General features: G+C 52.0%; 7 protein-coding genes and 1 non-coding gene across 8 annotated transcripts; 5 read left to right on the top strand and 3 right to left on the bottom strand.

The window, feature by feature from the left end:
* The first annotated feature begins 353 nt into the window (after positions 1 to 353).
* NCU15672 lies at positions 354 to 469 on the top strand. The gene has a single exon (XR_897813.1). It is a non-coding gene; the product is annotated as a 5S ribosomal RNA (ribosomal RNA).
* A 1,857-nt stretch (positions 470 to 2,326) lies between these two features.
* On the bottom strand, positions 2,327 to 4,729 carry NCU08489 (transporter SMF1/ESP1). The gene is made up of 2 exons (XM_958325.3): positions 3,785 to 4,729; positions 2,327 to 3,729 (listed from the first exon to the last, which is right to left on the bottom strand). Exons 1-2 carry the CDS (start codon positions 4,199 to 4,201, stop codon positions 2,473 to 2,475), a joined length of 1,674 nt encoding a protein of 557 aa, XP_963418.3. The 5' UTR covers positions 4,202 to 4,729; the 3' UTR covers positions 2,327 to 2,472.
* Positions 4,730 to 5,991: 1,262 nt separating this feature from the next.
* Positions 5,992 to 7,681, top strand: NCU08490 (hypothetical protein). Its single transcript, XM_958326.3, has one exon. The coding sequence runs from the start codon at positions 6,304 to 6,306 to the stop codon at positions 7,504 to 7,506; it is 1,203 nt and encodes a 400-aa protein (XP_963419.1). The 5' UTR covers positions 5,992 to 6,303; the 3' UTR covers positions 7,507 to 7,681.
* Positions 7,682 to 9,438: 1,757 nt separating this feature from the next.
* On the top strand, positions 9,439 to 10,042 carry NCU08491 (hypothetical protein). Its single transcript, XM_958327.2, has one exon. The coding sequence runs from the start codon at positions 9,504 to 9,506 to the stop codon at positions 9,729 to 9,731; it is 228 nt and encodes a 75-aa protein (XP_963420.1). The 5' UTR covers positions 9,439 to 9,503; the 3' UTR covers positions 9,732 to 10,042.
* Positions 10,043 to 11,315: 1,273 nt separating this feature from the next.
* On the bottom strand, positions 11,316 to 11,866 carry NCU08492 (hypothetical protein; the record flags this gene model as incomplete). The annotated part of the gene is made up of 2 exons (XM_958328.2): positions 11,664 to 11,866; positions 11,316 to 11,579 (listed from the first exon to the last, which is right to left on the bottom strand). Exons 1-2 carry the CDS (start codon positions 11,811 to 11,813, stop codon positions 11,316 to 11,318), a joined length of 414 nt encoding a protein of 137 aa, XP_963421.1. The 5' UTR covers positions 11,814 to 11,866.
* Positions 11,867 to 12,338: 472 nt separating this feature from the next.
* On the top strand, positions 12,339 to 13,339 carry NCU08494 (hypothetical protein; the record flags this gene model as incomplete). The annotated part of the gene is made up of 2 exons (XM_958330.1): positions 12,339 to 12,476; positions 12,974 to 13,339. The coding sequence occupies 2 exons, from the start codon at positions 12,339 to 12,341 to the stop codon at positions 13,337 to 13,339; spliced, it is 504 nt and encodes a 167-aa protein (XP_963423.1).
* A 680-nt stretch (positions 13,340 to 14,019) lies between these two features.
* On the bottom strand, positions 14,020 to 15,044 carry NCU08495 (hypothetical protein; the record flags this gene model as incomplete). The annotated part of the gene is made up of 1 exon (XM_958331.3): positions 14,020 to 15,044. Exon 1 carries the CDS (start codon positions 14,947 to 14,949, stop codon positions 14,020 to 14,022), a length of 930 nt encoding a protein of 309 aa, XP_963424.3. The 5' UTR covers positions 14,950 to 15,044.
* A 1,921-nt stretch (positions 15,045 to 16,965) lies between these two features.
* On the top strand, positions 16,966 to 20,895 carry NCU08496 (hypothetical protein; the record flags this gene model as incomplete). The annotated part of the gene is made up of 2 exons (XM_958332.1): positions 16,966 to 19,568; positions 19,626 to 20,895. The coding sequence occupies 2 exons, from the start codon at positions 16,966 to 16,968 to the stop codon at positions 20,893 to 20,895; spliced, it is 3,873 nt and encodes a 1,290-aa protein (XP_963425.1).
* Positions 20,896 to 21,105: the final 210 nt, after the last annotated feature.

The following is a 21,105-nucleotide window of genomic DNA, read 5'->3' as shown; positions in this document are numbered from 1 at the left end:
GCTTGACGCATCGTCATAAGCAATGAATTGGAAGTGTCATCCTTCAACTCTATTTCAGCATGTTGCACTTCCACTCAAACCCAGCGTGAATACAACTACATTTCCAAGATGCAACGCCCAGCTCATTCCATGTTGTTCTCCTTTTCTTTTCGTCTATATCAAAGCTGTATCTTCTCGGGTTGTCGATAGTTGACGTTGCCGACGACGACGAAACCCAGTGTCAGGTCCCGGCGTCAGTCGTGACCATCACCACCACCGAGGCGATCAATCGACGTGTATCCATCCAGCTGTCGCGCGCGCGCATAGCGGTTTGTGACATACATAAAGCAAATTGCGATGCATTTTCAACACATACGACCATACCCACTGGAAAACTCGGGATCCCGTCCGCTCTCCCATAGATAAGCCAGTGAGGGCCAGACTAGTAGTTGGGTCGGTGACGACCAGCGAATCCCTGGTGTTGTATGTTCTCCTTTTTTTTTCCTTTTTCTTTTTCTTGTCCTTTTCATCCCCCCCTTTCAGGATGACCAGAACGGGTATCTCCGATCAGTTGTTTCTTTTTCTCGTTGGTTATGACGTTCTTTGCTTTTTTGTTGCAAGAAAGGTGGGTAGTTGTCCGGGGGTGGTGAGATTTGGTGAAATTGCTTTTTGAGGCGAAGGGGAATGCGCGAATCATGCATTGTTTGCGGTTTGCTTGAATGTCGTGCATCTAGAGAGGAACACATGGTCGAAGCTTCTGCGCGTTGAACTCGACGCTACGGGAAGAGTAACAATACAACTTCCAACAAAAATAAAATAAGGAAGATAGAGGGATCAATGATGAAAGGAATGAATCACAAGACATAACTCTGAAGTGGAAGAAGCCGAGACGAAGAATGAAAATATCACTGCAGCGGGTTGTTCCACTTTTAACTTTTCCAGATTTGGGTCGGTTGTCTTGAAACTTGCATACATTTTGCGATCAACATCTCTCATCACAAACACAACAACAGCACAATTCCACCACCATACTTCTACCGGCCGGAGTTTGTCTTCGGATCAGCTGTCAGCTTTTATGTTCAATGCCGAGTTTCTTGGGACCCCTATCACTACTTCGAGATCGATCCACAACCCCCCTCCCGTCCGACGCGAGTGTTGCCCAGCGGCTAAATTACAGATTCTGGAACAAGCGCTCACTGCCGAGCTTGGAAGTACCGAAGATCAGTTGGGGCCGCACCGTGGCGGCACAAAGCCCGATTGGATATATCTTAGTAGCATCGCTAGAATGGGGAGCTAAAGAGATAGTAGGTAGGTAGGGTGCCCTGGCGCAACCAACCAACCTCTGACAGCTTCGAAATCGATGGTTTTCTCATTCACAGATCTGTCTGGAGGCTCTAGTCTAGGACAGACAAAGATGGGTTGCGCCATGCCCTAGGCACATACCTAGCTAGCTATATCACCACCTATGCAAGATTCACACTGACACAGCGGCTTTTCCCGACACCAGGGCATGTCCACAATGGAGAAACATGGATGCCGCTTTGGTTCAAGTTCAACCCTTCTTCTTGTTCACCGGCGGTGTGATGCTTGGGGACGATTTTCCGAGACACAATCAAAGACATTGATCGCAACCCCCTCGGCTTATGTGATATATATGGGTCGGTGATACATACCACTTGTCATATTCTTCAGGTTTTGTAACCAGTTAGTTAGTGTAGATACTAGGTGGACAGCCGGTGAACGTTCACCGGGTCGCCCCGAAAACAATTGTGAGACTCGCGACAAAGGGCCGGAAGCAGGAGTCGGAACTTGAGCGGGACATATTGATCACGGCCAACTACCTAGTACGGGACACATGATGTTTTTTTTTTTTTTTTTTTTTTTTTTTTTTTCGTTTGGCTTGGCTGGTAATGACAGGAAGTTGTGATGGAAAAAAATGGTAAGGAAAACGGTACGGTTGACATGGTTGGATTTGGGACTGGAGGGAATAGTGGTAGTTGTCGAAGTACCAGTAGTGGGAGTAAAAGTGGAGGAGGGGGGAGGATGAGGGAACCGCCTATTTAGCAAGAGGTCCCAGTACGGGATGTCAGTGCGGGTTGCTGGACAGTACAAGCCACCTGGGGTTTGCGGTTGCAGATGCGGAAGGAGTGATTATGTGCCAAGTATCCGCGAAGGGGGGAGAGGGGATGTTGTAAATTCAATTTCACTTTTTTTTTCACAGATTTTTTCTGTTTATTCTGTACACATGTGCAATCACAATGGAGGCCATTGTCTGCTAGGTTGAACTTGACGGAGGCTGTCTTTAGACACCTCTAGATATATATATATATATATATATTTTCGAATTGTCGAGATCGAATGAGGAAGGTTGGGAATTACAGTCAAGTGTCCCGTGAAAACAACCAAGTTGACCCAGAACCACATATCTCCACAAGTATATACATCACCTACAAACATTACATATTTCCCGCACGATCTTTCTTTCGCCCAAGATTAGCCCTCATCCTTCGTAATCCCCAACCCAACCAACACCACCGTCGCCACATCCATCACCACCACCAACAACCACAACAACCACGCCACCCCCGCCGTCACCACACTATTCTTCATATCCACCGTCCCCGTATCATCATCATCCGCCGGCACCTGCATATACTTCTTGCAACACGTATACCACACAATCGGAAACGTAATGGGAATCAGCGCAATCGCCAACAAGTAATTACACGCCACCAGCGCTTTACTCAACCCATCTTTGCCCACCGCCAACGCAATCACCAGCGCCGGGATAATCGCCACGCACCGGGTAATCAGTCTCCGCAAAAAGGGGTTCAGTCGGATATCCAACGCCCCTTCCATGATGATTTGTCCGGACATGGTGGAGACGATACCAGCGCTGATTCCCGAGAATAGAAGGGAGATGGCAAACATGATGCCTGCTGCGGGGGCGATGGAGTCCCTGAAAAGGGAGTAGAGGGCGTAAAGGTCTTCGGAGATTTCTTCTCCTTCTTCGGAAGGATTCTCGGAGTAGAAGGCCGAGCCGGCTATTACTAGTAAAGCGGAATTGACAAAGATGGCGACGGTGAAGAGGGTGAATGTTAGTTCGGCGATGGAGTAGCCTAGACAAGATTTGATGGCGCGGAGGGAGGGGCGGTACCCGATAGTCTCCGAGCTGGAACTGGGGGACTGTTGCCGGGGAGAGAAAGAGGGAGAGGGGGAGGGGAGGTCATGCTTGCTATCGTAATCATACAACCTTGCGCGAGAGAGCGAGGTGCCGACGTAAAGGGCATGCGGCATTAGTGTGCCGCCCAAAATGGCGCACGAGGCGTATAAACCCGTGTCAACAAAGATCTCGCGTGAGGGGACGTACCCCCGCAGGATTTCGCGGGTGGTGCTGGTGCTGTGGTCTACCATGGAGAGGGCGATGCAGATGGTGACGAAGACGACAACGACAAGGATGGAGACGAAGGCTTCGAAGATGCGTACCCGGCGGAGCTCGCCCGTATCGGTGTAAAAGAGGAGGACGAGCAGGGTCTCGACTACGGAGATTACGCAGGCAGCGGGGAGCGGGAGCTTGGGGATGAGGATGTTCAGGGCGATGGCGGTGCCGATGACTTGACCGAGATCGGTGGCTATGATGGAAGCTTCGGCAACGACGTAGATGGAGAGGTCTAGCCACCGGGGAAGCCATCGACGGTTCATTTGGGCCAAGTCCATGCCGGTGACGGTTCCTAACTTGACGCATAGTGACTGGGTCGAGTCAGTAAGAGATGAGGAGGATTCCGGGGTTGCTGACGAGTCTCACTTGGATATAGATGGCTATTAGGTTCGAAACTAACACCATGAAGAGCAACTTATACTGAAATTCGGCGCCAGCCGAGATGGCTGTTTGATAGTTATCCGGATCAACATATGCAACGCTGATGACAGCACCTGGGCCTAGAAACTTGAAAAACTTCCAGATCTTGGAGCCTATCGACGCTGACTCTGAAGACGGTGGTGGTCGCGGTTGGTATACCGGTGGGGGAGAATGACGATTTGGCCGCAGTCCGAACCAGGTTCGCAACCCGGCAACCCATGGTCTTTGAGTCTGTTCGCTGTACTCGGAGGGAGACACTTGGGGGATTGCAACTTTCTTTTCGTCCTGCTCGTAATTGTTGACCGTTGGGAATACCGGGGGAGGTCGAACCTCGGTGCTACCAGGGTCTGTCATGGTGGCCATTATAGTGCCTGCCCGGGACAATAATGGAAAGAAACAGGCGGATGAATATCAACACTTGTTGGTATAGACGAGGAGGAGGAAAGACACAGGATATTATACACCACCTTCACCAGTGAGAATGCACGATGGCGGGCTCCCGTCCCTTCATTGCAACCACATCATGCACCGCAAAGCGCGGGAGGCGGGAGGCCAGAGACTGCATACATACTGCCAGAGGCCGAACAGAGGAAGAGAGGGGTCCAGGGCTGAAGATGGAGTTGTTCCTATGAGAACGTTTAGCATCGTGTGGTGGTTGAATGGCGTTTTTGCTGGCAGCTGATTGATGGGTGGAAAGGTAGTTAACAGGGGTCCCCAAGCCACTTTGAGATATCGGTGCAGACTGGCTGGCTGGAATGAAGAAGGACGTCAATCTGGCCTTCCAGTCCGTTTGACTCTCTGAATTGATGGTGAAGAGCCAAGGAGTGATAAGCAAAGAAAAAGGGACGATGGGTTGGTCTAGAAGAAGGGCCAAGAGGAAAATATTGAGGAGTGTTCGGGTTTCTGCGTGGCGTGAGAAGGTCTTCTTCTGAAAATGGCTCGAAAGGGAGAGGTTCCAAGAGCTGAGTCGGTTGTTTTTGCCTCGTGAAGGTCGGAATATTCTCATTATCACGGTCCACCACATTGTGGAGGACAAACAGAGGCCTTGGCTGGCCACTAGGATGAATGGTCAGATGCATTTCCAGCAGCGTGCCTCTGTCATCCGTGGAGATGAAGGACATGTCTTGCTCGGATCATCCTGCCTGAGGAAGGCAGTTGAGATGTGAAAGTAGCAAAGTAAATCTCATTTGGGGCGATCCCACCAATTCTAGGATTGATTATCCCATGCTGTGGGAGAAAAGGCATGGCAGAGGTGAAGATGGTGAAGTGGTGAAAAAGTGTGAAAGATGAGGTTTCTGCAGTGGTGAATGACAGCTCTATGCGGTTAGTAACCGCTTGCATCCAGCCCGCCACAGACCGGCCAGCCACTCAATGTTTGCGAGTCCCAAGCAGCCAGCTTTGGCGTTAGATGGCGTTGCCCTTAAAGTCGATGTATGTAAGGTAGGTGAAGTACGATCCATCACCACCACGATACAAAAAGTCCTCCGTGGCAGACGCTCGCGTGAAACCGAACTCTGTGAAATCGTGGCAGCTGAGTTCTGCTACATAACATTCGGTACGGTAATCTCCCCTGCTTTTACAACGAATCTGGCGGCCAATTTCCATGCATTTAAGGGGGATCCTCCATAGCGGGGTGACATAAGCACAGATCAGCCTAAAGCCGGTACCCACTATGGTACACTATTATGAGGAACCTTGAGCCCCCATACCTGCAAACACTCTTTTAACGTCTTATATATTAAGTACAGCTTCCCTCCTCAATATAGGAAATTGATTCCTATAAGAGAGTTTCTTACATTCATTCAAACGTCATCTTGTATTAAGAGAGGTTTGTATGCAAGGGATGTTAGTGAAAGCAATCACCACCGTGGCGCAAAATGGGGCGATAAACACCGTTCGTAGTGGAATTAATATTAATTCGGGGAAGGCGACGACGCAATTGGCCTCGCGGCGTTCAGCTCTTCACAGCTGAGTGATCATTGACGGGAAGGAAGGCGCCCAACAACCAGACGGAGTACAGTATTGTCCCCTGATTCTGCATATAATCCAAACCCAAAAATCTTATGTACTAATTGGCATATATGCACTTTCTGGAGACGGGGCCAGGCCCAAATAACAAATTCAGACCTGGGAATTCTATGCACTAACTACCTCTAGCATATATGCAGTACCTGGAGTATGCAGTTGCAGGGGACAATACTGTATCGAAATGCTGAGTGCCGTGAAGAATATGATGCTTCCCTTCCTTTGTTCAACCGTCGGACTTGATAAAGACAGCGGTGCTTCCCTTTTCCTATAGAGGAGAGGTAGGTAGGTAGTGCCATCTCACCTCGGCTGACCCACGACGATGCAGTGAGACAAGACACCATCATCTCAAGTGTTGGACCATTCCGTCCCCTCTTTTAATTTTCTCTCCGGATTAACTCCAGTCTTTCTTTAACTCTCAACTACTGTGGTACACATCGATGGCGACCATCGACTCTCTCCTCTTCAACATCTCCTCCTTCATCGCCGGCCTGTTCCTCCTCGAATATGGCGCCGACAAGTTCATCGACCACACGGCCATCGTTGCCAAGAGACTCAATGTCTCGCCCACTCTTGTCGGACTCTTGACCTGCGGCGCCGAATGGGAAGAGCTCGTCGTGATCATTGTCGCTCTGAGCCAAAAGAACTCGAATATGGCCCTGGGCAACTTGATCGGTTCATCCGTTGCCAATATTCTCGCATCCTTTTCGCTGGGATTGCTCTTCATGAAGAAGGCCAAGTTCGATCGCAGCTCCAAGATCTACTCAACTGCTCTTCTCGGCCTGACAATCGTCTTTTTGCTCCTGCTCATTGCCCTCAAGGGGTCCTCTTTCCAATGGTTTGGCGGTATTCTGCTGATCGTGGCCTTTGTGGTTTACGTTGTCTCTGTGGCGTCTCTCATCTACCGAGGCACGCTCACGGCCCCCGAAGACTCGGACAGCGACAGCGACAGCGACAGCGACAGCAGCGACGATGATGGCGATAATGACAGTGACAGCGACAGCGACGACGACCGAACGATCAATGCCAATGACAGCGACAGGGGGCGCTCCAGCGACGAAGAGCAAGCATGGACTTCCGACAAGGGCCACCAACTCAACCTGCTTAAGCCTTCGCCGAACAAGATGGCAAAGGTCAAGAAGTCCAAGGCCGTCAAGGTTACAAACAAACGCCCAAAGGCAATGCGTCATCATGTCATCCAACTTGCCCTCGGCCTCGCTGCCTTGCTTGTCTCTAGTTACATCATCGCACACAGCGCATCGACTATCGGTCACGAGCTGGCGCTGTCCGGCACCGTCGTTGGCACCACAATTCTTTCGCTGGCCACCACTCTCCCAGAAAAGTTTGTCGCCATTCTTGGAGGTGCCCGACACCAACCAGGCATTATGGTTGCCAATACGGTCGGCTCCAACATTTTCCTGGTCACTCTCTGTGGCGGAGTGCTGTTTATATGGGGAGATGCCAGTCAGCTGCAGCTCGGCTTCACTCTCTTTGAAGCCACTGTAATGTGGCTATCGGCTGTGGTTATCTTTGGCATTGTGATGATGGGCGGGAGACGATGGATGGGCGTCGTATTGCTCGTTGGCTACGTTGCTTTTTTGGTCGTGGAGATCATGAATGGCCGCGAGCTTGACGATGAATGAGCATCCGCGGAAATATCTTCTTCCTTTTCAACTTTTGCCATTATCTCGGCGGGTTGTGTGTGCTTATAGAGGATGATTAGAGGTTTCGTGGGAGTAATTCGGGCTTTCCCTGCAAGCTTTGTATTTTTATTGACCATATTCAAGACGATATGCTTGTCTTATGCTTTCGCGCTCACCGGATCTCCTTGTTATACTCACCCACGCAGATACAAGGCTTGTCTCTCCTCCTCTTTGGCAATCTGCTTCTGGCGTCCCGAGTCATCTGTCACACATCACGTTTGCAACTGTGACCTTCCAAGTCCAGAAACGACCCTGGAAGACGCCGACGTCGAACCTATTGAAGTCGGTCCTGCAAGCCAAGCCTCTTGGCTCGAGAGACAAGACTCGTCGATGAAGTTTACCCCAGATTCCCAGATTTCTTGGCATCGCCAGTCACAACATGGCGTCGTCGCCAAACCCCCAAATTTTCCCTGACAATCTCACCATTTCCTAAAAATAAGACAGCGGAGGGTTTCCCGCTTTTTCTAACCCACAGAGACGATTATTCCCCACACTTTTGGCTCTCTTCCTTTCTGCGGGGAAGTGGAATCTCCCCAGATTCCAAGTGGTTTTAGACTCTGGAAGTTGAACGACGACATCCCTTCCTTTGTGTTTTGAGACAGTTCCCGATACTTTTCCTTTTCCTTCTCCAAGCACGGCAAACCCATATTATAAAGCCAGGAGAGCTGCGCTCGTCATTGACCGATTACTTTCTTCACCTCCGCCCCTTTTGTTTGTGTATCTTCTTCTAATACAGCATATGGCAAGTCGTCCACCGATCTTATCGCGCCGCACGACCCAACATGGATTACAAAGAGGTCAAACGCCATCCGACAAGAAGCTGGGCATTGTGCAATGTGCCAACGTGAAGTCAATTTAAGCATAGAATACCACCTGCCGAAGCAACCTATAGCGTGGTCCAACCCCAGCCAACCTATCAGGCGTGCGGGGTTGGGGCAATCACGCTGTGTCACTACATACCACCCTTGGCTCTTGGATGCATCTCTCCCGCCCCTAAGGCCAAGGAGAAGTCTATCCGAGTCTGGAACCTGTGGCTGGCCTGGACTCATCTAATCCCGCCTTTATAGGTTCTCCCCCGCTGCCTACCTACATACCTACCTACCAGTTCCATATGCCCGTGTTTGTTTCATTGTCTCCTAAGATGGATGGTAGCGTTCCTTTCTCCCGGGTTTTCTTGTCGTTTTTGCTTCTTTTCAGTCACTCCAATTATCCCTGAGGTCAGCGGATTGTCACTCGTTAACAGACTTTTGGCTGGAACCCCAAATGATGGCTTCACCAAGATGATAAGGAGTGGCATGGAGAAGTGTCTCACGGGACCCTAGGAGAGTGGTGTCACCATCCTCCCCCTCTTACTCATTCCTCACTTCTTCTATGTACTATATAAGTCGCCAAGCCCATTCTTTGTTGGTTCGCATCTCTCATGCCGTACCAGCTGAGAAGCTGATGCAGGACTAAATTGTGCCCATGGGACTCGGCTGGATGCTTGAGAACATGTGGTTGAGACTTGGCGCAGACACGCAGATACTTGCGAGGTATCCATGGTGTGAAGACTCAGGTATTAATGGGGGATGTCTCCCGGGCCTGCTCTCCCGTGGTCTTTATCTGATTCATCTTGATATTCCACTGTTGCGAATCGCAATTACTACAGCTACGTACAAGTCATCAAAGACGCCTACCATTGACTGGTTGCACAAACGGCTTCATATCTACCTCTTAAGTATTCACACAGACTCCCGCCCAAGTCATCAGCCATCAGACGAACAAAGGCCAAGACTCTTTCAAAGATCACCTGAGGGATAGGTTATTGTCAGCAATCCAGAGTAGAGCACAACGATACATCTCTCAATCAATCATCACTGGCCTCAAACTTAACGAAAAAAAAAAAAAAAAAAAAAAAAAAAAATCAAAGTCATCGTTCCAGTTTTCTGAAGCCAAAAATGTCCTGCCCCTGCTCCCGCTGCTTCAACAACCCATCCACTCCTCATCACTCCGAACCATCATCCCCTCCTCCTTATTCACCATCAGCCCCTGCTTCTCCAGGGGTAGAGAAAACATCGCCGAGCAAGAAAAGCAACGGATCCCCATGGTTTAAGAAGAATAGCGCAAATCCCCCGCGATACAGCGTGGAGAGCACGGCGTCCGATTTGGTTGGGTTACTGGGTTGAGTGATGGTCGGGAGTGAGGGAGATGGGGAAAGGAGTATGGGACTGGGGGGAACGAAGGGGAGTGAGAAGGAGGGGAGAGAAGGAAGGGAAGAAAGGGACGGGAAAGGAAGGAGCGGGTAAAGAAGGGAAGGATTAGGTATATAGGTACCTAGGTACTTGAAGACCGGTTGCGGTTGCATGAGTGAGTGGACTTGATAAAGGATGAAAAGGGGTGAAAATGATGAAGAGCGTTGAAGAGGTGCAAAGAAAGCTTGACAGGAGATGACACTGCGTTTGGGATTGCTATGTGAGATAGCTGTTCGAATAGGTGATAGACTGGCCAGTCTTTAAACCAAGACATCAAACAAGTCGTGCTTTGCACATTTGGGAAAGCGCAGGCAATTAGGTATTGCAAAAAGGGCAGCCATTACATGTAATGAAGCCAACATTGAACGGTGGCCCAAAGCAAGGCATTATTGTGATTCGGGCTTCGGCAGTTATTGTTTTTTTCCCGCAGACTTGTGCAGTAGGTATAGGATGTCTTCTGGCTTCTTGGGTTGAATTTCGAGGTTCTGTAGGTACGTTCCGTCTATACTATGTGTTCTAGCGTTGAGGGTTCGATAGTCAATTATTTTCGCCTCAGTGTCTTTCAAGCTGAAGTCGGGGTGTAGGAGGGCCTCGTTGGAGGAACAGAGCAGGCAAGCCCAACACCTCAACTCACTTCTCCCTTTGAGTGTTTCATGGTCCCACATGAAACACTCGCAAGAACAATGGAAGAAGAACAATATGACGACCGTGAATCCGTCTCTCACTTGCGGCCCTTTCTTTGCATTCTTTTCCGCGAGGTGCTCCCTGTTCCTTTCGTTCAAATGATACAATTTTCGGTAGCTATTTCGGCGCCATGGTCATAAATATATGCATCGTTAGCGGAAAGTATCCCCAATAAAAGAGCATGTGTTAGAAGCGATCAAGCCTCTGTCTATGATAAATCGGGCATGTGTTATTCTCCATACACAGAATGAAGTGACAAGGAAATCCGGAGAGATGGTAGGTTGGAGTTATCGCGTCGCGAACAGCACGATCCTTTGCTAAAGCCGGATGCGTCTTGCCGTATTCTCTCATGTACGCGCGATTCTTTCCCCTCACCCCGGCAGCAACTTTGCCCAGAATGAACTCGACGGTTTATTCTCCGACTTGGCCGTGACTAAAGAAAGTTTTAGGTCGACGTGAAACGCTTGAAGGTCTTGTACAAGGCCCGTGTTCATATGGCCTCCTCAGAGAGGTTTACTTGTGCTAGATGCCAGCATTCCGGGCGCAAATGTAAATTTTATCTGAAATGCATTTCATGAAACCTCTACACATTATCGATCTTCACGTCTACCCTCACAGCATCCTGGGCAACGTGGTGCCAAAGGCCTATAATCAAACTCTCAACTCCGTCGCGACTACAAGAGACACCTGAAAAGGGACTCTAACTCCAAGCAAAGACAACGACCTTGGATTTCGTTTTTCGGAGGTGGAATGGGGAATTGCGCGAGTATAGGTGTATGAGTGAGGGTGAATCCGTCCTTGATCATCTTCCGCACGCCTTTGGGAATACTTTTGCTATTGTTTAGCAAGATCCTTGTGGGGTGAGTCGTGCTTGGCTATGATTCGGAGGTCTTCAAGGCTCGTGGCAGAGCAGGTGCATTCGTCTGCTCCCTTGATGTCCCAAGCACGGTTGCCGCAGATCCCCCCCTTGCATTGCCGGGCATGGACACACACCCACAAAAGGAGACCAGACGTTGATCGTTTCCCATTGCTGGGAGAAAGGACAGAAGCAAAGGTTTTCTGAGCCTTCAGTACGCAACAGGAGCAAGAGAAGAGTTCCTGGAGAAGTAAAAAGGTCAGCAAAAAGAATGAGAGGACAAACGGAATCACCGGCTTTCACGACGTGACGATGCCTGTTTATACGGGCGCGCATGCCTTGTGGGACAGCGGTACCGGAGCCAATATAGATGTGATCCGGATGGCCGTCTTTCTCAAAGATGAGGCAGTAGACACCCCACTCCGTTTATCTTGGGTCTCGTTTGTAAGGCGGTTCTTCTGGCATACTACGGACATTGCACATCGAACGAAAAGTGGTGATCGGTAGATAGGTCAAGTGAGTGAAGGCGTATGCACAACCCTCAACCGAGGGTATGCCATCACTCACTATGGAAAACTCGCATCAGCGCCACTCCCATCAAAGCATGCGGACACCATACGAGCTTTGAAGATAGCCATCGAAGCCGCTTTCCACTGATTTCTCTGGTCTCGTGTGGTGAATATACAGGAATATTGGAAGGTTGGAAAACTGACGAGTCCAACATAGAAGCAACCGGCCTCTTATCGCCTAACGTGTTGGGTTCGTCATCTCTACTAACCCTGTCTAGCAAGAAATGCTCACCGTCACATCATATATCTCCTTAAGTCTCACTAATTTCTCATATAGACGTGCCGCGTCCTCGTCTGATAGGTATTCATGTGAGGAAAGCGATAGCTCGATAACGCCGCAGCTGCTTCCATCCCTTTTCCTAATACACCAAAGTCCAAACTCCAAACCAGTACAAGGAGTACAGCCCTTGTTCCATATGTCGGATGATCGTCATGTTCAGGACGGGGGAAGACCACCAACATGTTGATCGTGAAGACAGCGAGCCAAACTCCGAACATGACGAGCTTGGGCATCACGACGGGCTCGGCGAGGGCCTAGGATGTCTGCCAAACAGACATGTCAGACATGTCGTAAGTGGAAGACGTGATGGGATGAGAGACCAGTGGACGGTCGGTTTCGCGGACCTCGGGCATCGCGAGATCACCCGTTTCGTACCGTACATATTCTGGAGGAGATCGGTCGTGACATTCCTTTGGAGGCTTTCGATATAGTGAGCAAGGCATATCAGATCTGTAACGCGGTTTGGGAGCCAAGGAAAAGAGCTTCCTGGAGGAACGGGGCCTTAATCATGATAGATGATGTATCAATCAGCTTCAAGTTTCCTTGTCCATGCTGGATCACAGACCACAGTACAACTCCCATCCTTTGAAGACCCCTGCGTCGGGGCCGACCACGGCGAACAGGTTGTCCTCCCTCAGGTCCACAGATGTGACTTCACCGACCTCTGTCTGTCCCTCGAAGACTTTGATGGTGCCGTCCCCATCTAAGCCCAAGTCCAAATCCGCCCATCTCGTTGTAGATCAGCAATATAGACTTCGTCGCCAGACTTTGCTCATCGGTCTTCCAGCAGCCGGGCGAAAAGAGACACATCACCAAGGGGCTCAACACTGAGCTCCTAAAGCTCGGCAAACACCTTAAGGGCTGGGATGTTCCGAAGATGGACATCAGTTCCCTGGGGGCCACCGTTGCGCTCCTGTACACCAAAAAGATTCAGCGGTTCGAGGACCCAAAGATTCTGGCGCCGCTCAAAAACGTATCCACGTCAAGCAAGATTTTCGCCACTGGCCAGCACCTCGAGAATTACGTCATGCGCGAACAGTTCGACGCGGAGCTCGTTGAAACTATGAAACCATCCCGGATTCCATCATCCAAGTTGACTTCTTCGCGGCCTGGGTCTCCTTTTTTCCCTTCGCGCGTTCCCTTCCCATTTTAGGAAATATAAAGGTATTAGCGAGGATGATGCGTGACAGCGTAGCTCAGAATGTCTAGATTCATCTGTCAAACTCTCTGTCTCTAGTCTACAGCTCCGTCAAACGAGTCTTTATAGGCTGCGTTGACTGGGGCTGCTGCTTCCCTCAAAGGTGAAGCCAGGTGCCACTTCCTCAACGGGAGTGGGAAACCTCGTGTCAGAGGATATGGACTGGACATCCTTCTGTCCCGCACAGTCAAGGTGTTGATGTTCCCTGTCTAGGCGCGCCAAGGTACCATGCTATGGTGGTGAGTTCCTTCAGAGTGAGATGGCGTTCGGCAGGGTGTTGTTTGAGACGATCACGCCAGGCAGTGGGCAGGGTGCGACGGCGTGGAAAAGTGAGGATATAAGGTTTGGAGGACGAAGTCCTTGGGGACTGGGAATGCTGTGGTACACGCGGAGAGGTTGTAATCGTCCAGGTGAATGTCTCGGTGCCCTGGGGTTGGCTTAGAATCGGCAGGGACGCTGCGGGCTTTGGCGGGAACGACGGAGCCATCACTGTACATGATTAAACTGGGAACGGTGCAGGAGAGAAGACAGGAAGTCATAATGCATTGCTTCTGAGTTCATGCTCACCCACTCCTCCAGCAATTTCCGTCTGCAACATGCCCGCCCCCGCACCCATGATAAGCCGAACAACCAAACTATTTGCCCCGAAGTTTCTGTCCAATTCCCACGATAGCCTTATTCGTTTTGCCATAGACGCGTAGCCAGTAAAGTCTGAGCGCGGTAGTAACAACCATAAGAGTCCAACGATCACCCATTACTCCTGAACAAGCAGCCCCCTTCAACTCCAATGTAAATAAGTGATTTACGGAAATCGCATTGCGAAACGTAAGATCAGCAAGTATATCGCTCTCCTCTTGTGCCGGTGAAGATAATGATGAAGGTGAAGAAGAAGAAGAAGAAGAAGAAGAAGAAGAAGAAGGAGACGGTGAGGAAAATGAGGTGGAAGATGAGGATGGCAGGCGAGTGAGAATGTACCGGGTGTTCTGTTGGGTGTTGGTTTCGCCCTTCCGGGCCTTCCTCCATTCGAATTGCTCCCGGATTTTCATCTTAGGGCCGACCTCGACCGAGAAGCGGAACGAGACGCTACCGTCGCTGGTCGTTTTAGCGTACATAATCTCGGTGACCAAGTCACGAGGGTTCAAGTTGAACTCGACGTCGTCTTCGTCTAACGGTGGCGGCACCATAATGAGACTTTTCACGCTAAAGGTTGACATCAAAAGGGGTTCTCGCTCTTCGTCGCCGGCGGCCGCCAGAATTGGGGCCTCGGTTCCCGTCCCGTTCCGCAGGTAGAAGCCCGGCCTGAAGTTGAGCGGTCCTCTAGGGGTAAAGCCGTGGTGTACCTCGACAACGTATAAGAAATCGTTCTTATCCGCACCGCACAGCTTATATGTAGTTAGTGCGCCAATGACGCCCCTAGAGGAATTGCCGTAGAGGTTCATGACTGGAGGAAACGGGCGATATCCCAGAAATTTTGCTGCTGTAGGCATCCTACATGTGCTCGAGAATGTCTTATGGACGACGTCGTCGTTGCCGTCATCTAGCGACGTTTTGCTCTTGGTGCTCATGGCGAACGCGGACCGCAAACGGTTACTGACTGTGGAATGGTGAGGTTTGGTTAAGGAGAAGCGAGAAACAATGCTGAAGGTCGCCCCGTGCTGGTTTTGTGGCCGAAGGCAGTCAAAAGGGTCACGCGGCAGCATGTTGAAGAGAACCCGTTACCGCTGCAACTATAAACCAACAGCCGATGCTGACATCAGGTCATTAGCAAATCGACCTACCCAAATAGGTATCCCTGCCTCGCCGGAGCGAGGAAAAAAAAATGCTCGCTAGAGGTACCCATACCTATGTAACCATAGCCTTTGTACCGTGACCCGAGGATTTGGCTCGCCCGGCTAGCTTCAGCCTCCTTTCCAGGATAGTCTCCGCCCAGCATACGACGTACCTACGCTTCGGTGATGTTGCCCAAGAGCGCGGGCCACTCGTCTGTCTGGCCGATCTCATTGCATAACTGACACGAACACCGCCGCGAGAAGATTGTGCGCGACCGTGAGCAGAATGTAGGTATGTGTCCCAGACCCACTGATAAGACATTAGGAGCCTCAATGGAGATCAGGTCTCGCTTGGTGAGTGGAGGCAGAAGAAGGCCCTGCTTGTCCGGGCCGAAATCCCAGCGACTCAGGTGAAGACCGCCCGTACAGAGTTTTGGTGGTGAAAGAGGCTATGAGATAGTGACGGATGGCCAACAACACTAGGTATGGCGCGTCCACATCGAAGAAGAGCAAATTTAACCCGACAGGATTCGGGCTGTCAGCAGTACACGTATCATCCGACAGGCACAATCCGCGAGGATTAGCCCATATACGGAGGACGGGCACGCGGTCGCTGGGCCGAAGGATGCAGAACTTGGGAGCTTGAGGATCTTCTTCTTTTCCAAGAGAAGAACGCCGGCTTAGGGCAAATTCATTCTTCTCTAGTCTGTCAGTAGAGGTATCGAACCAGCCATCCCCGGGTGCCTGTCTGGTAATCACAAGACGGAGTCCTTCATGCAGGGGCAACCTCCCCCTCGAACTATTCCACCATCGTCCCAGAAAGTTCAGACGACAAGAACCAGATCCTCCTGTTGCCATAGCAGCCATAGCAAACATCTCCTGCCAAGACGACTTTCTAAAAATCCTCGATACTAACCCCTGCTTATCCTTCTTATTCGACCTATAGAAGAGTGTCTTAACGGTTCTGACGACGCCCGGGAGATACCTATCCATCAAGGTGTTCCGTCGTCAGGTCAACTGATTCTGTTTGCGACTGCACGGCTGCTTAGAGGGTTCAAAAGATCAGACGGTTTCTGTAATCTCTTCTTATTCGTGACTTGCCATGCTCCCGTTATATTGTGTGCTTGTATTCGTCGTGTGTATGTGTGTGTGTGTGTGTGCCCCACTCTGCTCTGCTGCCTTGAGGTGTGAAAGTAAACTCCCTTTTCTTTTTTCCTATCTTTCTCTCTCTCCTCTTCTTTTAGAGAGACAACTGAACATACTAACTGTCTTCGAGAACGACGTAAGGGAGATCTCTCCATACAGGTAAGGAACTTATTGCTCAAGTTGTTGTGATCATCTGCTGACGTTGTTTTTGGCAGAACTCGCGTAAAGCAAAGATCCTGCCTTCTGGTTTTTTGGTTTCTCTCTCCCGGCTCGAAAGTCTTGTAAGTACCTACCTGTCTCGTGGTTACTCATCACTGCACCATCACCGCTCCCTATACGTTCTTCGTTGTGAATGGGCGGAATCACTGACATCTTGACTCACAACAGTACCACGCATAGCAAGGAGAGCCTGCCGGCCGTTTTTTATCCCGTCTCTCCTCCCACCCCAAGATTCTCGTAAGGATTCCTGTCTCTTGCTGCCCCTCATCACCAAATCAGATCTCGAACTTCATCTCTCGCCTCGTCTGTCGCATCCCTATGGCAACGGTCCAGGAGGTTCAATTTCTTCTCGTCAAGGTCTCGCCTTAGTTTGGCACCCTTTCAGTATTCCCTCGCACGCCTTTGTGGCCAGACACTCGCTAATAATTCATGAACAGAACCACAGAAATGGCTCCCGAGAGAAACCAGCGCACCAAGGCTGTCGTCGTGTCCTCCAACGGCAAAGGCAACGAAAACGACCCTGGCATCACCGACGCCAGAGCCTGCGTCCGCGCCCGCGCCCGCGGCGGTGACGACGGCCCCGTGTCCCCTGTTTCCTCCTCCTCCTCGGCGTCAGCGTCTTCCTCCGCCTCTCCCTCTCCAGTCTCCGCGCCCGTCCCCTCTTCTTCCTCCTCCGCTGCCGTCAGCACGGGCAACCGTGTTGTTGGTGGTAGTGGGGGTAAAGCCAGGTGGATGAGCGCCCCGGAGCAGGCGCGGTTGAAGTACGTGCACGTGCGAGCCGCGGCCTCGTACATTGGTGTGCTCAGGTCGCCCTTCTTCCCCCAGGACGGAGCGGCGTACCTGGCGCACCTGGCGAGCGTCAAGGCGCGCGAGTTGGAGAAGATGCGGGCCAAGCTGGAGGCGAGGCTGTCGAAAGATGCCAAGGCAAAGTCAAAGTCGAAGTTGAAGTCGTCCGAGGGTTCGTCGTCGTCTCTCTGGGCTCTGTTGCCTGTTGTTGGGGTCTCTGGGGGTTTTGCATCGTGCTGGGTCCCGCTTTACCATGGCGGTGGTGGTGGTGCCTCCAAGCTGCTGCTGCTGCCTTCGGTAGAGCATGGATACCATAACAATGACAATGACAATTACAATGACAATGACAATGTCGAAGGGAGTGTGAAGAGTGAGGGTGGTAAGGCCAAGGGGAAGGCTGTGTCTGCTGCTGCTGCTTCTTCGGAGGAGGAGGCGGCGGCGGCGGCGGCGGCGGCGGCGGCTGGAACCGAGCCGCCATTTTCTTCTTCCACCTCCGGAGACGACCGTTCGTCTGGGGGTAACGAGGGGTCTCCCAGAGGCAACCCCAGCAATAGGGTCAACACTAGCATTGACACTCTTCCTTCTGCTTTTTCTTCTTCTGAAGCTTTCGCCGCGGCTGCCGGTACCTTCGACACCATCATCACCTCCGACACCCCCTCCGACACCACTTCTGCCGCCAACCGTGATTTCTCTATTCGTAGAGGACTCACGCCTCCTTCATCTCCCTGCCCTCCCGCGCCTCGTCTAGCTCCCCTGCTGAAGGGCAAGACGGACTTGACAGAGGACTTCCTCTCGGTTGTCCTGGCCAAGCCGAATCCATTCACCGGATTCTGGACCGTCAAGTGTCCGGATTCGGATAACGCATCCTCGCCTGGGCCCGAGAACATCCCGTTTCCAAGCGCGGCCGAGTACATGTACGAAGCCAACCGCCGCGTCCGTCAGGTTTCCCTGGGGCAACCCAGCCTGAGCGCGCGTGATTACGTTGTCGCTGCTGGTTCTGGCGACGTTCATGCCGACAAGAGGAACAAGAAGATGAAGAAGCAGAAGTGGAAGCAGGAAGGAAGCAAAGGTAGCAAGCTGCGTGCGCCCGAGTCCGCCATGCCGCCTGTGTCTGTGGTCTGGGGTTCGCCCAGCCGTGCCTGGCCTTTGCCTCGCTGGCAAGGGCACATCAGGAACGGTGATGTTGGACACCAGAGCCACAATCAGCATATGTACATGGACGAAGGCTACGTGCGCCGCCTTTGGTCGGAGAAGCTGGAGCCACATCAGCAGTTCGCGCGCCTAAGGAAGGCCGAACTTGCTTTGTATGCCGGCCAGAAGCGAGAGCTGGCTGAGTCCGGGATCGAGGGGCTCATCACCTCTCCTACCGGCAGGACTCACCATGAGCTCGAGCTGATGGTCGGTGAGGCCCAGTTTGATTTCAGAAGCAGCAGCAGACAGGTGGTTTCGGCTCCTGATCTTGTTTATCGCAGCAGTCTCGCCTCTTCGGTGGCAGAACCAGCTCACCATCACACAGGTCTCTCCGCGGCGGCGGCTGAACCTCGCACTTCCACGATGGTGGTTGATGCCATCATCGCTCCCGCTACGGCGGTTGAAGCTGCACCCATTACCCTCTCCTCTTCCTTTTTCTCCGCAACAGCCATACCGTTTGTGCCGCGGTCCCTGGCTCCCAACGCTCCCAAGTTCGTGCCAACCGGTCAAGGTAGTGGAAAGGATTCACTCTCTGCTACTGCCGAGGAGTTCGTTCCGCCTTTATTTCTTGCCCCCGCCGCTGTCGTCCCCCAGCAGCACCAGTCATCAGCAGTCAAGCAGTCTTCGATGTCCTCAGAAACCCCCTCTTTGGTGCAGCAACAGCAGCACCAGTCGTCAGCAGCTGAGCAGTCGTCGTCGTCTTTGGACCCCGGCCGCGTCAACTCTTGGACGGATCACCGCCGTGACCACCCTCGTGCGCCCCGGCACTTGAGGCCATCTCGCCAAGGTCACCAGCGGAATCATCACCAGCCAGAGTTCGCACTTCGCCGCCTTCCCAGCGTGTCGTTCGGCTCTTGGTCTTTTCCTTCACACGCCTTCTTACCCCCTTGCGAACCCCAGGCTGCCACTGCTACCGAGGAGAAGAAAAAGCTGCCGCCCCCGTCTTTATTCGATCCAACCCGTCCAGACTTTGAGGAGAACTTCCCGCCTCTTGGTCATACCCCATCCCACGCCCACACCAAAGCCAAGCTGTCCAAGTCATTCAAGCAGCAGCAGCAACAACAATTTAAGGCGTCCAATTCTGCTGGCTCTCCCTCCTAGTTGGAGGAGACCAGCAACTTGGATGCTAGCAACTCTCACCACGTTGTTGTTCAAGATGATCACGGCCGCAGCCAGGAGGACATCTATGCTGCCAGCCCTATTCTTCAGTCTGCATCGGCCACAGCTGTCGCCAGCACCATCACCACTACCACTGGCAACAACACCACAAGCGAGAAGAGCGAGAGGATCAAAGGCACCATCAGCAGTGATGGTGATGGTGCAACTTTTGCCGGCCCTGATGAGACTGGTGGCGACAGCCATCCCCAGCCCCAGCTTCTTCCCGACGCTCCTGAGCAGTACTACAACGACGCGATTCCGTCGATTTACTCGGCGGAGGAAAAGCATCTGCTCCTGCAGGCTAACCATTCTGTCCCTGCCACTGGTCATCCTCCTGCTGGCACCCCTTACCCTCCTGCTGGCCTTGGTCTGGTTCCTCTCCCCCTTTTTTCTGTGGGCACCACCCGTGGACCGCTTACTTTCCCGCCTGCGCCGTCTGCTTCCTACCCCCACGGCTACGGTTGCGGCTATGATCAACCGCCTTCCGGCCCTCCTCACGCCCACGCCCACGCCCACGCCTACGTCCAGGGTTACCATCACCAACCTTCACAGCCTCTTCACCCCCAGCGCCGCGTCCACTTCGCCGACTACAACACGGTGATCCACTTCCCTTCTTCGCCTTCGCCTTGGGGGAACGTAGGCGGCGTGTGGGGGTTGGTGCCTCAGCAGTGTCCAGATGGTGATAGCACTGGTTTTAGTTCTGCTTCCACTTCCGGGTTCGGTTCCCACTACACTCCTGCTTTCCTCCACCACAACGACGCAGGCCCAAACCCTTTCCCTCCCCGCCGTCCGACAGCCTCGGAGCAGCAGCTCCCCCTTCCGGCTCCCTACAACTACTTCTCTTGCTCTTCACGACTTATCCCCTCTCACCTCTTTGAGCGGGCTCAAGTCGGTTTTCAGCAGCAGCAGCAGCAGCAGCAGCAATCCCCTCCTGTCTTCAACTCCGGCTACCACCACGCCGCTTTCCCCGCTTTCAACGCGGGTTCGGTCCCGCCGTTTTCGTGGGAGATCCTGGAGATGGTGAATGTGTTGGACTTGGTGGAGGACTTGAGGAGTGCGGGGGTGGTGGAGAGGGAGGCGGAGGCGTGGCAGTTGAGGGCGCCGGTTGGTGAGAGAACGTGGGATTTGAGTTTTGGAGAGGGAAGTTGGGATGTGCAAGGGGAAGTGGAGGAGATTAGGTTGGAGGAGGTGTCTGTTGTGGTAAGGGAGTTGGTGAAGGAAATTGATGAGTTTGATGATTAGGTTTTTGGGGGGAGGAGAGATGGGTGAAAGAGAAGGAATTTAGGAAGGGAATTGGGATTTCGAATTCGGGTGGAGGAGGATGTGATATCTGGAAGGAGTTTGAAACTAAAAAGAGTCGGGAATTAAACTGAAAGTAAGGGGTATCCGTGCCCTTCGCTGGCTTTCGTTGGAGTACAGATGATATCTTCTGGTATGCTGGTTTGCTGGACT

The sequence above is a fragment of the Neurospora crassa genome, linkage group II, assembly GCF_000182925.2.
Source record: "Neurospora crassa OR74A linkage group II, whole genome shotgun sequence".
NCBI classification, from domain to species: Eukaryota; Fungi; Ascomycota; class Sordariomycetes; order Sordariales; family Sordariaceae; genus Neurospora; species Neurospora crassa.
The sequence above is the reverse complement of the archived record's forward strand: the minus strand, read 5'-3'. Positions and strand labels throughout refer to the sequence as shown.

Excerpts from the sequence above, each read along its gene's own strand:
- NCU08489 (XM_958325.3), bottom strand. The coding sequence starts at position 4,201 with ATGGCCACCATGACAGACCCTGGTAGCACCGAGGTTCGACCTCCCCCG. Across the intron at positions 3,730-3,784 it reads TAATAGCCATCTATATCCAA|TCACTATGCGTCAAGTTAGG; the intron begins GTGAGACTCGTC and ends GACTCGACCCAG.
- NCU08490 (XM_958326.3), top strand. The coding sequence starts at position 6,304 with ATGGCGACCATCGACTCTCTCCTCTTCAACATCTCCTCCTTCATCGCC.
- NCU08491 (XM_958327.2), top strand. The coding sequence starts at position 9,504 with ATGTCCTGCCCCTGCTCCCGCTGCTTCAACAACCCATCCACTCCTCAT.